Source organism: Pseudochaenichthys georgianus, chromosome 10, assembly GCF_902827115.2.
Source record: "Pseudochaenichthys georgianus chromosome 10, fPseGeo1.2, whole genome shotgun sequence".
NCBI lineage: Eukaryota > Metazoa > Chordata > Actinopteri > Perciformes > Channichthyidae > Pseudochaenichthys > Pseudochaenichthys georgianus.
In genome coordinates, this window is record NC_047512.1 from 1,645,301 (window position 1) to 1,663,466 (window position 18,166).

General features: G+C 47.4%; 1 protein-coding gene across 1 annotated transcript in view; it reads right to left on the minus strand.

Annotated features, from left to right (window-relative positions):
- The window catches only part of htr4 (5-hydroxytryptamine receptor 4), a 193,088-nt gene that overhangs the window by 78,452 nt on the left and 96,470 nt on the right, over positions 1–18,166 (minus strand). The window contains exon 3 of the mRNA XM_034093032.2: positions 1,215–1,331. Coding sequence (XP_033948923.1) covers positions 1,215–1,331 — 117 coding nt within the window. The remainder of the gene's footprint in view (positions 1–1,214; positions 1,332–18,166) is intronic.

Consider the following 18,166-nt stretch of genomic DNA (forward strand, 5'->3'; position numbering starts at 1 on the left):
GAGTGTGAAGAGACATGTTTTGAGACGTGATTAGAAAATGGGGAGAGAGTCAGTGTTGTGGATGTCAGGTGGGGCGGGGTGCAGAGCGGCTGAAGGCTCTAGACCCCATGGTGGTCAGGGGGGGTGCAGAGCGGCTGAAGGCTCTAGACCCCATGGTGGTCAGGGGGGGTGCAGAGCGGCTGAAGGCTCTAGACCCCATGGTGGTCAGGGGGGGTGCAGAGCGGCTGAAGGCTCTAGACCCCATGGTGGTTAGGGGGGGTGCAGAGCGGCTGAAGGCTCTAGACCCCATGGTGGTTAGGGGGGTGCAGAGCGGCTGAAGGCTCTAGACCCCATGGTGGTTAGGGGGGGGCAGAGCGGCTGAAGGCTCTAGACCCCATGGTGGTTAGGGGGGGTGCAGAGCGGCTGAAGGCTCTAGACCCCATGGTGGTCAGGGGGGGTGCAGAGCGGCTGAAGGCTCTAGACCCCATGGTGGCTAAACGGAAGGGGGGTGCAGAGCGGCTGAAGGCTCTAGACCCCATGGTGGTTAAACGGAAGGGGGGTGCAGAGCGGCTGAAGGCTCTAGACCCCATGGTGGTTAGGGGGGGTGCAGAGCGGCTGAAGGCTCTAGACCCCATGGTGGTTAGGGGGGTGCAGAGCGGCTGAAGGCTCTAGACCCCATGGTGGCTAAACGGAAGGGGGGTGCAGAGCGGCTGAAGGCTCTAGACCCCATGGTGGTTAAACGGAAGGGGGGTGCAGAGCGGCTGAAGGCTCTAGACCCCATGGTGGTTAGGGGGGGTGCAGAGCGGCTGAAGGCTCTAGACCCCATGGTGGTTAAACGGAAGGGGGGTGCAGAGCGGCTGAAGGCTCTAGACCCCATGGTGGCTAAACGGAAGGGGGTGCAGTGAGGTGGAGGGGGTGCTGATGTGCAGGAGATTATATTCTTGGGACAAACTAACTTCTCGTCAGATCTACAATAAAGATCACCACCCAGAAAGTATTAGAAGTCGTAGTTTTACTTTAAAGTATGTACTGTCGGAAATGAGCCACGACTGAAAGACAGGAGAGGAGACGGAGCTGTCGGTCCTATGTATTTGAATTGTATGTATTGTATTTATTTTACATACTTTTTTATTTCGTTTTTTAATTAAAACAATTTCGAATGTATTTTTGTATTTGTTTGTATTTAGAATTTAAATGTCATGAAAACAAAAGACAGGAAATGGGTGAGATCCCACCTGAGCTGCCGGTCCTTGCAGACGGCCGTCATCACCAGCAGGTTTCCCAGGATGCTCATCAGCATGACCAGAGACAGGAAGCAGATCAGAAAGATCCGCCCCACCATGACACCGTGGCTGCGGAAACACAACAACAACAACAACACATCAGTCAGTGGAACACACGCAGGTAGCAGTGAGGAGGAGAGCTAGCTGCACTCAGGTGTACAGAGTGGAGCTGCGTCAGCGAAAAGTAACGATTGCCTGACTCCACTGGGTTCAGGTACGGAAACAGCTTTTAATGAGACTGAGCGCCTGGAGGTGGACGTGTTGCAACCTGTAACTGTGAATCTACTCTGACATTTTTATTCCATATCTAAAGCGAAATGTGTTTATTGTTTTAATGAAGCATGAAATATATCCGGAGCTTTCTAAAGTTGTGTCTATGTCCCCCGAGAGGTTATTAGGTATCATCACACCTCACCCCCTGCTGTGCTGGTGTTTCTGTATCTGGAGTAATGAGGCCAGGGTCCCTCGTGAAAGAACATTGTCACATCTTTCTAAGTCCATACGGTACATTTTGAACCCAGCAAACCATTGATTTATATTTTTAAATATAGAACGTATTTCAATTAAGTTTTTTACCCAGACGAAGTCCCGAAGGCCAGGAAAATCCATTATAAGAAATGCTTTGTGGAGCCTTTTTAAATTATCCTCCCCTCACACACACACACACACACACACACACACACACACACACACACACACACACACACACACACACACACACGAGCGCACACACGAGCGCACACACACATAAACACACACACACACACATATGTATTTGTAATACTTGTATCATGCTCTGACGTGTATATATTTTTTTATAAACGCACCCGAATGGAAAAACAAACCACTCAGCACTTTTTAAATCACCAATTAGTCCATTTAAGATGCAATTTGTTTGTGTTTGAACTGCTCAATGTGTGTGTGATGGTGTGTGTTGTTTTAATTGACGGTTCAAAAGACACATTTCCATTTTATGTAACTGTAATGGAGATTGCTAGTGGGAATGCGTTATGCTGAAAAGCTGACTCTAAACTGCTATGCTGAAATGTAATGTAAGAAGAAAGAGAAGAATGTAGATTGAAATGATACGTGAACGCTGGGGGCTTGAATGTGTGACGAGAAAAGAAAGTAAAAAGGCTTGGAAAAGCAGCAGGATATTTGAACTGCGAACTTCTGAACTAACTTGATGGCGAATGATCTGTCGCCATGGCAACGGCATTTGATGACACCCCATAATACGCTTAGATGCGTTGATGGCTGCATCGTTACCAAGCCTGTGAGGTTTTGGGGCGTTTGGAGCAGTTTCACTGAAGTTATGAGAAAGCCGTGTTTCATGGCGAGCAGTGTGTTTCCATGGCAACACACTGCATTGCCACTGTTATCAGCATTCCAACTAAATACAGTAAATCCGAACGGCACAAACTCAATGTCTTTGACACCGAACCATCAACGTATCTTTGGCCGTTCCTTCTGGGATTTACAATTAGAGGATCCTTTTCAAGGACTTTTCTAACGGGACACCTTCGTAAAGAAAACTGCAAAATGGTTTTATAAAAAGAGTGAAGAAGACCAGATGTCGGAGCTTCTCTCAGGAGTGTAGTATGTCATAAAGAGCATACGCAGCATTTTTCCGCTACTGTACATTTAACCTTCGTATGGATTCAATGAAACGTCTCAACGTGCAGTCTGAGAGCCTCTGAAAATGGCTCCTTTAATCTCACACGTGTTTGACATTGGTAATGTTTTACTGTTTCCCCCTGAGGCCTGCGGTCACTCTGAAGGTTTGACAGGCGAAGAGGAGGAAGAGGAGGAAGAGGAGGAGGAAGAGGAGGGTGTTCAGGGGGATTCAGAAACAGAAAAAACACCATTTGCTTCTTCTGCAAGTCAACAGAAAATCACAAGTACAAGTATGATCTCTCATATCCGTTGGAATTTGGATTATTTTAGCAAATAGCTCTCTCAAACGTTTATGATACTTGAACGTTTTGTTCAGCAGGATAATCTCCACATAATAATACCTTTATAATTTGTGAAGTAAAAAGCTAATGTTGGGCTATAAAGGAACAACAGCACGGTCACATGACTTCACGTCACCACCGCTAAGCTAAAGGTGGCTAATGTTGGTCTATAAAGCAACTACAGCACGGTCACATGACTTCACGTCACCACCGCTAAGCTAAAGGAGGCTAATGTTGGGCTATAAAGGAACTACAGCACGGTCACATGACTTTACGTCACCACCGCTAAGCTAAAGGAGGCTAATGTTGGGCTATAAAGGAACTACAGCACGGTCACATGACTTTACGTCACCACCGCTAAGCTAAAGGAGGCTAATGTTGGGCTATAAAGGAACTACAGCACGGTCACATGACTTCACGTCACCACCGCTAAGCTAAAGGTGGCTAATGTTGGTCTATAAAGCAACTACAGCACGGTCACATGACTTCACGTCACCACCACTAAGCTAAAGGTGGCTAATGTTGGGCTATAAAGCAACTACAGCACGGTCACATGACTTCACGTCACCACCGCTAAGCTAAAGGTGGCTAATGTTGGGCTTTAAAGGAACTACAGCACGGTCACATGACTTCACGTCACCACCGCTAAGCTAAAGGAGGCTAATGTTGGGCTATAAAGGAACTACAGCACGGTCACATGACTTCACGTCACCACCGCTAAGCTAAAGGTGGCTAATGTTGGGATATAAAGGAACTACAGCCCGGTCACATGACTTCACGTCACCACCGCTAAGCTAAAGGAGGCTAATGTTGGGCTATAAAGGAACTACAGCACGGTCACATGACTTTACGTCACCACCGCTAAGCTAAAGGAGGCTAATGTTGGGCTATAAAGGAACTACAGCACGGTCACATGACTTCACGTCACCACCGCTAAGCTAAAGGAGGCTAATGTTGGGCTATAAAGGAACTACAGCACGGTCACATGACTTCACGTCACCACCGCTAAGCTAAAGGAGGCTAATGTTGGGCTATAAAGGAACTACAGCACGGTCACATGACTTCACGTCACCACCGCTAAGCTAAAGGAGGCTAATGTTGGGCTATAAAGGAACTACAGCACGGTCACATGACTTCACGTCACCACCGCTAAGCTAAAGGAGGTTAATGTTGGGCTATAAAGGAACTACAGCCCGGTCACATGACTTCACGTTACCACCGCTAAGCTAAAGGAGGCTAATGTTGGGCTATAGGAACTACAGCACGGTGACATGACTTCACGTCTCCACCAGTTTTCTAAATGCTACTAAAACATGTCGGTGTCATTGAGAGCTTTTCACCTCTACAAAAGTCTAACAAATTGTGAATTTGATCAAACAACCTCAGACAGACACGTTCAGGCTCTGACCTTCAGCTTTAAACGTTTTCTGCATCTTCACTATTCGTCGATGTCATGTTCTCCCCACGCTATCTGTTATATGCTAATATACCGGCTGTAAACTCTGTGATTCACAGCTGGAGTCAGGAGCCGTCCCTTTCTGCCAAATTACTTTACTCTCACCATCTGAAGTTCAGAGGGGAAGTGATGGCTCTTTGATCCCTCTAATCAGATGAAATGGGAACAGCTCCTCAGCAGAAGCGTCATTATCAAAAAGAAAGTTAAAAAGGACGACGCTAATCCGCTTTCATCCTGCATGTGTCGGCTGCACAGTCCGACATGTCCCCCTAAATGAGACACATGTAGACACCACCTTTTAAACACCGCTGTGTGTACGACAAGCTGCATGCTAATATCCTGTCTCATTGGGGATTCGTACAACGCGTGGGCAGCACTCTCTCCCTAAGCTTCCAGGACAAACTCTTCCTGATCGTTAGTCTCCTGTCAACTCCAGATTCAAAGCCAATAGCATCGGCTCTCTTATTCTTAGGGAGCTATTTAGTTCAACACCCAGCCGTCCAGTGTAAAATCAGGTGTTTGCCTCTAAAGCTCTTATTCAGCTAAAACCATTGTTACCTGGAAGCTGTTCAATCACAGTCTTTTGATGCTTAGATGCATTTCAAAAGAGACGGACAGTGTTTTTCTTTCAAACGTGATACTGTAATGTATCTGTCGTACAAATGGCTATCCCACCACGTTTAAAAGTTAGAATGTTTACAAGTATGATGGAAAGAGGAGATTCTTAGCTTTTCAATGATGTCCTTATTCAGAACATAAGATAAGACTTTATTCACCCCGGACATTGTTACAAAAATACAACAAGCAGCATAATAATAAAACCGTACACTAACGGCCTGAAAGTCTTGTTGAAGGGTATTTTCAAGATGTTAGTGGGCGGTGGTGGCGAAGTCGATAGGGACTTGGCAACTGGAAGGTCACCAGTTCAAGTCCCGGAAAGACCAAGTGCTACCGAGGTGTCCCTGAGCAAGGCACCGTTCCCCACACTGCTCCCCGGGTGCCGTTCACAATGGCAGCCCACTGCTCCGAACACTAGGATGGGTCGAATGCAGAGAAACAATGTCCCCACGAGGATTAATAAAAGTCCATCATCCATCTTAACAGTGCAGTAAAAAGAGCCAATGAAATAACTACAGGAAACATAGACGGTCAACTAATTAATACAAACAAGTCCTAGACCTGTCCGAGCTCACGAATATGTGGGTAACGTGTTTTCGGTATAAGGTCCAACACTGACTGAGAACAGCTTAAATTGGATCAGCAAAACCCACTGCAAGCTGGGACATTAGAGGCAACTATATTTCCCCAGTCTTCTATTTTCTACTGCCTATTTCACCATGTGTTCTTAATAGATGTTCCAGATGCCTGCGCAATGTCTTAAACTGCTAAAGGCTTCATAGATCTGCAGCACTGTGGCCCAAAGAAAGGGCCAGAGGAAGAGGAAAACAGAACACCTGGGGCTTTGTTGACAACCGATACCGGTGAACTTTGACCTGCAGCTAAGCTGAACTTCTGGTGGGCAATCAGCAGGAGGCAAACTCAATCAGGGACCGATGAGGGGTGACTGAGGAAATACCTCTTTCAGACGAGAGGCTTGGAGTTGTTTTCACTTGAAATAAGTACAGAAATCTGCCAATAGAACAAGTGAACATTGGTAAGATTTCTTTAAAGAAGACGGGATGTGTAGATAAATCAGATATTTCCGTGTTACAATATAATCCGCAAACGCTCAAGAGTGTTCTGTGTTCTGATGTTAGCTGCTGATGTTCTAATAAATATGTGTTATCACGTATTCTGACTGGATATCAGACACAGATACTGGGCAAGACTTCAAGTTTTTGTCGTGAGAAAGCACAAACACATTCCTGCCTCTTCGTCACCGAGTGATTTCGATGCCTCGGCTAACTGTGGTGCAAAATAAATGCACTTCAAACACTCTAAATCTTGCCCAGTTCATGTGTCTGATATCCAGTCAGAATGCGTCTCTACTCCTGATATAAGACATCATCGTGTTCAGTCAAAACATCTTATTTTGAGTTGTATCTCAGATGAAACTTGTTTCTTTTCACCAGGGACGTGCACAGACATTTGGAGGCTCTAAACTAGAAAAAGGGCCCCCCACCCCCCCCCCCCCGAAAACGTAAGAAGTTTTTATCAAAAAAGAAAAGCAGGGAAATTGTTTGTTTTGCGGTCCATATCTCATTAACATATCTAACGTTAGGAACTATTAAAGACAAAATGTGGACAATTCTGTTTTAATGTCGTTTGACCGTTGTAACTGCTGTGCCGTAAATAACCTCACTAATTGATTAAACCAGTTCAATACGCATTATTCTTATTCGTATCATTCTTTATGAGCGCAGTAACGGTAAGGTATCTAATTACTTATTTATTTAGTATTCCATAACGTATTTTGAGTTGTATCTCAGAGGAAGTGTTTCCACGTATGTATCAGGAAAGCTAACATCAGAGCACAGAACACTTTGGAGCGTTTGTGGATTATATTGTAACACGACATCGCCTGATCCTGGTCAAATATAGTTCAGAATAAGTTCTCCAGCTGATCACAGATCTAATTTATCAAACTATCCCTTCTGATTTCAATAGATCTTACCAAGGACATTTTCACTTGTTCTATTGGCAGATATTTGGACTTATTTCAAGTCCAATTTTCCAACTAGTCTTTAGAGCAGCATTTTTTCCAGTTTGTCCCCTCAGCTGTGACAGGAAGTGGAAACTGAGATAACCTCCACTTCCTCTGAGTATCTTCCACATTACAGACCTCGCAGATATTCTGGAGCGTGACTTCTGAGAGGTTTCCATATCTGAAGGAGCTGCTGAAGTGCGGCTGATTGGGTCTGAAGAGCAGACCTTTTTTCACTTCTGCAGGCTTGATGACTGCGTTCAGGATCCTCGGTGGTCCTCACAGATGATGCTCGCTGTGTGAGGGAAGTGAGAAACACACTGCACCGATCATGCGTCAGCTGAGGGGAGCTGATTGCACCAACGTTGTCATTCGTGGGGTTCGCTGTATCAAAACTTTAAAGCTGTACAACTTGATGCTTGTCCTTAAAGTCTGAAGTGAAGTCCTCTTGGCTTTTTCAATAATTTAGCCAGAGAGGGCAAAAGTACACACGTCCTTTACTCAAGTAGAAGTACAGATACTCCTCTTTAACAATACTCTGGTGAAAGTAGAAGTCCTGACTAAACTTCTTTACTCAAGTGAAAGTAAAGAGGCTTTGAAGTGTACTTCAGTAAAAAGTACCCATAGCTAGCAGCTGCTTTAAAGAGTACCTGACCTCCCTTTATATCAATAGAACAATAATGCCATTGTTAGCTAATGAATGTTTCCATGGTGACCAACGGCAACATGACAACGTTTCCATTGGTCCCTCTTCTTTAGAGAAGACCAGGAAGTGATGGATACACGGATCGTGTTCCAACCAATAGGCACGCAGTGACTCTAAAGAATAATGATCACGCACCAAACACACATTCAGACTAAAGGAACCAGCTGTTTGGGAAATGAGAGAAGTAGAAAGTACAGGTATTTGAGTTCAACATGTAAGAAGTAGAAAGTACAGGTATTTGAGTTCAACATGTAAGAAGTAGAAAGTACAGGTATTTGAGTTCAACATGAGAGAAGTAGAAAGTACAGGTATTTGAGTTCAACATGTAAGAAGTAGAAAGTACAGGTATTTGAGTTCAACATGTGAGAAGTAGAAAGTACAGGTATTTGGGTTCAACATGTAAGAAGTAGAAAGTACAGGTATTTGAGTTCAACATGTAAGAAGTAGAAAGTACAGGTATTTGAGTTCAACATGTGAGAAGTAGAAAGTACAGGTATTTGGGTTCAACATGTAAGAAGTAGAAAGTACAGGTATTTGAGTTCAACATGTAAGAAGTAGAAAGTACAGGTATTTGTGTTCAACATGTGATAAGTAGAAAGTACAGGTATTTGAGTTCAACATGTGAGAAGTAGAAAGTACAGGTATTTGTGTTCAACATGTAAGAAGTAGAAAGTACAGGTATTTGAGTTCAACATGTAAGAAGTAGAAAGTACAGGTATTTGAGTTCAACATGTAAGAAGTAGAAAGTACAGGTATTTGAGTTCAACATGTAAGAAGTAGAAAGTACAGGTATTTGAGTTCAACATGTGAGAAGTAGAAAGTACAGGTATTTGGGTTCAACATGTAAGAAGTAGAAAGTACAGGTATTTGAGTTCAACATGTGAGAAGTAGAAAGTACAGGTATTTGAGTTCAACATGTGAGAAGTAGAAAGTACAGGTATTTGAGTTCAACATGTAAGAAGTAGAAAGTACAGGTATTTGAGTTCAACATGTAAGAAGTAGAAAGTACAGGTATTTGGGTTCAACATGTGAGAAGTAGAAAGTACAGGTATTTGGGTTCAACATGTAAGAAGTAGAAAGTACAGGTATTTGAGTTCAACATGTGAGAAGTAGAAAGTACAGGTATTTGGGTTCAACATGTAAGAAGTAGAAAGTACAGGTATTTGAGTTCAACATGTAAGAAGTAGAAAGTACAGGTATTTGAGTTCAAAATGTAAGAAGTCAAAGTAAAAAGTCGTCAGACAAATAAGTAGTAAAGTACTGATACCAGAAAAATGTACTTAAGTACAGTAACAAAGTATTTGTACTCCACTACTTCCCACCTCTGAATTTAGCCAGTGTAATTCATGCTTTCTAAAATGTGCTTTCTCATTGTTACTTGTTTCTATATCTTGGGGAGTCTGGAAAGTGTGAACTTCCACATTGCCTCAAATTAAGTGGTTTGGTTTTTATTAAGATTGAATCTTTTTGTCCTTTTAAAACATTTTAAAAACATCCTTCCTGCTTCTTAAATACTCATTTAGTTGATTGCTTTGTACTATCCTTTCCCCTTGTGTAGCTCTGCCCATTATCCCACTACCTTGTATTAAAACAAGATCACATTTAAAATGCACCTGTCAGTGTGTTGTTTAGCGAGGAAACGTTAGCTAATAGTGAAGGTTAGCTACTGACTAATTAGCAAACATTAGCTATCTATCTCCTATGCATCTACCCATCTATCTACCTATCAAACATTAGCTATCTATCTCCTATACATCTACCCATCTATCTACCTATCAAACATTAGCTATCTACTTTTTTTGTTAAAAGCCTTTGAAAGCTACTTTAAAAGCTAGCTAACGGTTACCATTGATCTACGTTGTTAGCTTGCCAACATTAGCTTCCCCTCTAACAAGCTAGCTAGCAAATGTTAGCTTGTGAAAGTAGTGATAAAGACAGCCAGCATCTCCTCACAGCTCCAAACATTGTTGTGAATTCCCTAAATATGCGCAATTGGGACACACTTATAAGATATAGGTAATCTAAATGGTCAGTTCATCACCCTAGTACTTAATAACAGTTCATTCAAAAGCTTAAAAGCATTTTATTTGGTAAGTAATGGTTGATACATTTGGTGATGCGATGCAAAATGATGGCGTACACTCTTAGACTTGAACACAATGTGGAAGCACCCTCGAGCAGGCGAGGCATTTAAGGGGAATTGGCTGTGGTGTAGCTCCATTTCCTCACATAATATAAGCCATAAGGGCACATTAAGCACAACAGACTGAAAATGGGGATATGTGTAACACAATAGGAGGTGGGGCAGCTGTTAAATCATGCAGAGTGCGGAGACTACATGCACTCATTCATGATTTAAAGGTTCTCTCCTCAGACCTTTCTCCCAGTCCTAGAAAGTTTGTGTTCATCTGAGGACATGTCGGCACCAGGAAATACACTCTGTGGTTCAGGAAACAGCTTCTCTATACGGGGTTGAATGGGTTGTGATTTATGAGCCTTTATAGAAAGGAAACAGAAGGTTCATCTCAGGTGCTTTGCAAACCATGTGTAGGTTTAGGCAATGAACATTTTACATTTACAAGCCGTGATGACATCATCAAAACGACGACATCATCAGAACGTTACCATGACATCAGAAGGTTACCATGACATCAGAACATTATCATGACATCATCAGAACGTTACCATGACATCATCAGAACGTTACCATGACATCATCAGAACGTTACCATGACATCATCGGAACGTTAACCTGACATCAGAAGGTTACCATGACATCAGAAGGTTACCATGACATCAGAACGTTATCATGACATCATCAGAACGTTACCATGACATCATCGGAACGTTAACCTGACATCATCAGCATGTTACCACGACATCATCAAAACGTTACCATGACATCATCAGAACGTTACCATGACATCATCAAAACGACGACATCATCAGAACGTTAGCATGACATCATCAGCACGTTACCATGACATCAGAAGGTTATCATGACATCATCGGAACGTTAACCTGACATCATCAGCATGTTACCATGACATCATCAGAACGTTACCATGACATCATCAGAACGTCAGGGAGTTGATCTCTCTCTTTATACAAGCAGGTTGAAACCGTGTGTATTCTCAAAACTAAAGCACCAGATATGATTTAACAGTTCATTTTGTTTCAGGTCTCCTGGTGTATATCAGTATGTACTGTCTCCATGCTGTAATGTTCAAAAAGCTCTTGATTGCTCTCATACTGCCTGTGCTGCAGAAACTCTTTTCACCCTCTGTCTGAAACCAGAGCCCAGTCTGCTCTGATTGGTTAGCTGGCCGGCTCTGTTGTGATTTGTCAACCTCTTAGAGATGTACCGCCCCTTACGGCCCGTCCACACAGCGGCGTGCGTTGAAGCTTCAACGCTTCTGCCCATTCCCTTTGAATGGGGTGACGTCACGTTTCGCCGAACTGCATTGTGGGAGCAAAGCGTAGCTTCAAAAGCGTTGCTCGCTTCGGCGGAAGCGTCAGCCAATCGAATCATATGCCAGTACGAGCTCTAGCCAATCAAACCGCTGCTTGTGTGTCCGGGCGGGAGATTCAGGTGATTGGTTGTTGGTCGAGTTTCAGCCCCCCCCCCCCCCCCCCCCCCCCCGCCGGCGAGCATCAACGCACGCCGCTGTGTGGACGGCCGTCAGTCCATCACTGGCTTTACACGAGAGGACTTTGTTTTGGTGTTTATTGTTCTCGAAAGTTGCACCAGCTACAAACTACAGAATCATCTGCGTACGTTTGGATGTTTGTGTTGGGACAATTTACATGTGTACTTATTTGTTGACTTCTCGCTCAAAGCACTTCTGAACAGAGCTGCTATAGAAAACCAGTAGTTCTTGAATTTGTCATAATTTGGGAGTTTAAGGAACTTAAACCATCTTCTTCTACTTACAATTCGGCAAAGTGTCGAGTTCACTTTGAAAGCTGACCGGTGTGACTCACGACGTGCAGTGGTTTAGTGACCTCATTCGACCTCAGACAAAGAACATTTAATCGCGGCATAATAACCGTTTCAGGAGACGTCAATCACGACTTAGAGATGTAGCCGTTAGTTAGTCATTCAGCCTCACCTCTGAAGCACGTCTTTGTCTAATAGGCCGGCCTTCTGGACCTGAGGGTGGAGGTAGGTAATCTCGCCCCAGGTGCAGCCCATTTTCAGATGTCCCGTGTTGCATTATGGACAAAATCACGATGAGGCGAATAAATGATGGATAACTGGAGGATAAATGGAGTACGAATTGAAAAACTCATGTTAGATGGAGTGGCGTGTTAGTTACTCTGCAGAATGTGTGTGAGTGTGTGTGTGTGTGTGTGTGTGTGTGTGTGTGTGTGTGTGTGTGTGTGTGTGTGTGTGTGTGTGTGTGAGTGGTGTGAGTGTGTCTGCTTCTGAGTCTGTGTGTGTGTGTGTGCGCGAGTGTGTGTGTGTGTGTGTGTGTGTGTGTGTGTGTGAGTGTGTGTGGTGTGAGTGTGTGTGGTGTGTGTGTGTGTGTGTGTGTGTGTGTGTGTGTGTGTGTGTGTGTGTGTGTGTGTGTGTGTGTGTGTGTGTGTGTGTGTGTGTGTGTGTGTGTGTGTGTGTGTGTGAGGTGTGCGTGTGTGTGGTGTTAGTGTGTGTGTGTGTGTGTGTGCTTCTGTGTGTGTGGTGTGACTGTGTGTGTGTGTGTGTGTGTGTCTGTGCTTCTCCGTGCGTGTGTGTGTGTGTGTGTGTGTGTTGTGTGTGTGTGTGTGTGTGTGTGTGTGTGTGTGTGTGTGTGTGTGTGTGTGTGTGTGTGTGTGTGTGTGTGTGTGTGTGGGTGGGGCAGCCTCTTTATTGCACACTAACACCAGCGGCTGTCTGACGCCTCGTGCCGTTGAGTTTGAGTCAGGCGAGTAATTAGTCGACGGCTCTGAAAGAAGTCGCCGGTCTCTCCGGCTGAATGCAGCGAGGTGACTCACCCCTATGGGTTCGTCAGCCTGTGGAGGTGGGAAAAGCCTGAGCCTCATTATTTCCAAAAGATTTACTGTTGCATTTATTTATCCGTGACCTTCACTGACCTCTGAGAGCGGCAGGTATTTATAGAGCGGACAGAACGACCTCCATTCAAGTGTCAGGGTGTCAATTAAAGCTAATTGGAGCTGAGCGGAGTACGCAGGTTAATTAAGATATCATTTAATTGGATGCCATTACATCCGTCCCCCGTGCTCAGGATTTAACACACGCACACTTTCAGAGCTGCAATACGTTCATCCTCCTTGGGCCGAGCCATTACGTGGTGTTGCTGTGTTGGTATTGTATCCATGGTATTTGCAGGGTGTGTGTTATGAGCCGAATGAAGACGTCTTGGATGTTTTCTGTTCCTCTTGATGTTTAAGTTAATAGACCGGTGGGGGAATGAACCGTAGCTGAAAGATGCAAACAACGGTCCAAAACTTCCATTAGGAGAAACAGATTCAGAAAGGATGCAGATATAAAAACCCAAAGGTTCCACATGAAGAAACATCTCCAGCAGCTTGAGGAGACATGCAGCGTTTAGAGGACATTCAGAAACTTGAGGAGACATGCAGCGTTTAGAGGACATTCAGAAACTTGAGGAGACATGCAGCGTTTAGAGGACATTCAGAAACTTGAGGAGACATGCAGCGTTTACTGAAAGCTGCAGAAACCAAACGCTGAAGAAGCTCAGAACACAACGGAGACCAGGGGACACTAAAGAGTGACGCACACAGCTGGGAGACCAGGGGACACTAAAGAGTGACGCACACAGCTGGGAGACCAGGGGACACTAAAGAGTGACGCACACAGCTGGAGACCAGGGGACACTAAAGAGTGACGCACACAGCTGGGAGACCAGGGGACACTAAAGAGTGACGCACACAGCTGGGAGACCAGGGGACACTAAAGAGTGACGCACACAGCTGGAGACCAGGGGACACTAAAGAGTGACGCACACAGCTGGGAGACCAGGGGACACTAAAGAGTGACGCACACAGCTGGGAGACCAGGGGACACTAAAGAGTGACGCACACAGCTGGGAGGCTAGGGAACACTAAAGAGTGACGCACACAGCTGGAGACCAGGGGACACTAAAGAGTGACGCACACAGCTGGAGACCAGGTGACACTAAAGGGTGACGCACACAGCTGGGAGACCAGGGGACACTAAAGAGTGACGCACACAGCTGGGAGACCAGGGGACACTAAAGAGTGACGCACACAGCTGGGAGACCAGGGGACACTAAAGAGTGACGCACACAGCTGGGAGGCCAGGGGACACTAAAGAGTGACGCACACAGCTGGGAAACCAGGGGACACTAAAGAGTGACGCACACAGCTGGGAGACCAGGGGACACTAAAGAGTGACGCACACAGCTAGGAGACCAGGGGACACTAAAGAGTGACGCACACAGCTGGAAAACCAGGGGACACTAAAGAGTGACGCACACAGCTGGGAGACCAGGGGAAACTAAAGAGTGACGCACACAGCTAGGAGACCAGGGGACACTAAAGAGTGACGCACACAGCTGGGAGACCAGGGGACACTAAAGAGTGACGCACACAGCTGGGAGACCAGGGGACACTAAAGAGTGACGCACACAGCTGGGAGGCCGGGGGACACTAAAGAGTGACGCACACAGCTGGGAGACCGGGGGACACTAAAGAGTGACGCACACAGCTGGGAGACCGGGGGACACTAAAGAGTGACGCACACAGCTGGGAGACCAGGGGACACTAAAGAGTGACACACACAGCTGGGAGACCAGGGGACACTAAAGAGTGACGCACACAGCTGGGAGACTAGGGCACACTAAAGAGTGACGCACACAGCTGGGAGACTAGGGGACACTAAAGAGTGACGCACACAGCTGGGAGACTAGGGGACACTAAAGAGTGACGCACACAGCTGGGAGGCCAGGGGACACTAAAGAGTGACGCACACAGCTGGGAGACCAGGGGACACTAAAGAGTGACGCACACAGCTGGGAGACCAGGGGACACTAAAGAGTGACGCACACAGCTGGGAGACCAGGCGACACTAAAGGGTGACGCACACAGCTGGGAGACCAGGGGACACTAAAGAGTGACGCACACAGCTGGGAGACCAGGGGACACTAAAGAGTGACGCACACAGCTGGGAGGCCAGGGGACACTAAAGAGTGACGCACACAGCTGGGAAACCAGGGGACACTAAAGAGTGACGCACACAGCTGGGAGACCAGGGGACACTAAAGAGTGACGCACACAGCTAGGAGACCAGGGGACACTAAAGAGTGACGCACACAGCTGGAAAACCAGGGGACACTAAAGAGTGACGCACACAGCTGGGAGACCAGGGGAAACTAAAGAGTGACGCACACAGCTAGGAGACCAGGGGACACTAAAGAGTGACGCACACAGCTGGGAGACCAGGGGACACTAAAGAGTGACGCACACAGCTGGGAGACCAGGGGACACTAAAGAGTGACGCACACAGCTGGGAGGCCGGGGGACACTAAAGAGTGACGCACACAGCTGGGAGACCGGGGGACACTAAAGAGTGACGCACACAGCTGGGAGACCGGGGGACACTAAAGAGTGACGCACACAGCTGGGAGACCAGGGGACACTAAAGAGTGACACACACAGCTGGGAGACCAGGGGACACTAAAGAGTGACGCACACAGCTGGGAGACCAGGGGACACTAAAGAGTGAGGCACACAGCTGGGAGGCCAGGGGACACTAAAGAGTGACGCACACAGCTGGGAAACCAGGGGACACTAAAGAGTGACGCACACAGCTGGGAGACCAGGGGACACTAAAGAGTGACGCACACAGCTAGGAGACCAGGGGACACTAAAGAGTGACGCACACAGCTGGGAAACCAGGGGACACTAAAGAGTGACGCACACAGCTGGGAGACCAGGGGAAACTAAAGAGTGACGCACACAGCTAGGAGACCAGGGGACACTAAAGAGTGACGCACACAGCTGGAGACCAGGGGACACTAAAGAGTGACGCACACAGCTGGAGACCAGGGGACACTAAAGAGTGACGCACACAGCTGGGAGACCAGGGGACACTAAAGAGTGACGCACACAGCTGGGAGACCAGGGGACACTAAAGAGTGACGCACACAGCTGGGAGACCAGGGGACACTAAAGAGTGACGCACACAGCTGGGAGACCAGCGGACACTAAAGAGTGACGCACACAGGTGGGAGACCAGGAGACACTAAAGAGTGAGGCACACAGCTGGGAGGCCAGGGGACACTAAAGAGTGACGCACACAGCTGGGAGACCGGGGGACACTAAAGAGTGACGCACACAGCTGGGAGACCGGGGGACACTAAAGAGTGACGCACACAGCTGGGAGGCCAGGGGACACTAAAGAGTGACGCACACAGCTGGGAGACTAGGGGACACTAAAGAGTGACGCACACAGCTGGGAGACCAGGGGACACTAAAGAGTGACGCACACAGCTGGGAGACCAGGGGACACTAAAGAGTGACGCACACAGCTGGGAGACCAGGGGACACTAAAGAGTGACGCACACAGCTGGGAGACCAGCGGACACTAAAGAGTGACGCACACAGCTGGGAGACCAGGAGACACTAGAGAGTGACGCACACAGCTGGGAGACCAGGGGACACTAAAGAGTGACGCACACAGCTGGGAGACCGGGGGACACTAAAGAGTGACGCACACAGCTGGGAGGCCAGGGGACACTAAAGAGTGACGCACACAGCTGGGAGACTAGGGGACACTAAAGAGTGACGCACACAGGGGGACACTAAAGAGTGACGCACACAGCTGGGAGACCAGGGGACACTAAAGAGTGACGCACACAGCTGGGAGACCAGGGGACACTAAAGAGTGACGCACACAGCTGGGAGACCGGGGGACACTAAAGAGTGACGCACACAGCTGGGAGACCGGGGGACACTAAAGAGTGACGCACACAGCTGGGAGGCCAGGGGACACTAAAGAGTGACGCACACAGCTGGGAGACTAGGGGACACTAAAGAGTGACGCACACAGGGGGACACTAAAGAGTGACGCACACAGCTGGGAGACCAGGGGACACTAAAGAGTGACGCACACAGCTGGGAGACCAGGGGACACTAAAGAGTGACGCACACAGCTGGGAGACCAGGGGACACTAAAGAGTGACGCACACAGCTGGGAGAGCAGGGGACACTAAAGAGTGACGCACACAGCTGGGAGACTAGGGGACACTAAAGAGTGACGCACACAGCTGGGAGACCAGGGGACACTAAAGAGTGACGCACACAGCTGGAGACCAGGGGACACTAAAGAGTGACGCACACAGCTGGGAGACCAGGGGACACTAAAGAGTGACGCACACAGCTGGGAGACCAGGGGACACTAAAGAGTGACGCACACAGCTGGGAGACCGGGGGACACTAAAGAGTGACGCACACAGCTGGGAGACCGGGGGACACTAAAGAGTGACGCACACAGCTGGGAGGCCAGGGGACACTAAAGAGTGACGCACACAGCTGGGAGACTAGGGGACACTAAAGAGTGACGCACACAGGGGGACACTAAAGAGTGACGCACACAGCTGGGAGACCAGGGGACACTAAAGAGTGACGCACACAGCTGGGAGACCAGGGGACACTAAAGAGTGACGCACACAGCTGGGAGACCAGGGGACACTAAAGAGTGACGCACACAGCTGGGAGAGCAGGGGACACTAAAGACTGACGCACACAGCTGGGAGACTAGGGGACACTAAAGAGTGACGCACACAGCTGGGAGACCAGGGGACACTAAAGAGTGACGCACATAGCTGGAGACCAGGGGACACTAAAGAGTGACGCACACAGCTGGGAGACCAGGGGACACTAAAGAGTGACGCACACAGCTGGGAGACCAGGGGACACTAAAGAGTGACGCACACAGCTGGGAGACCAGGGGACACTAAAGAGTGAGGCACACAGCTGGGAGACCAGCGGACACTAAAGAGTGACGCACACAGCTGGGAGACCAGGGGACACTAAAGAGTGACGCACACAGCTGGAGACCAGGGGACACTAAAGAGTGACGCACACAGCTGGGAGACCAGGGGACACTAAAGAGTGGCGCACACAGCTGGGAGACCAGGGGACACTAAAGAGTGA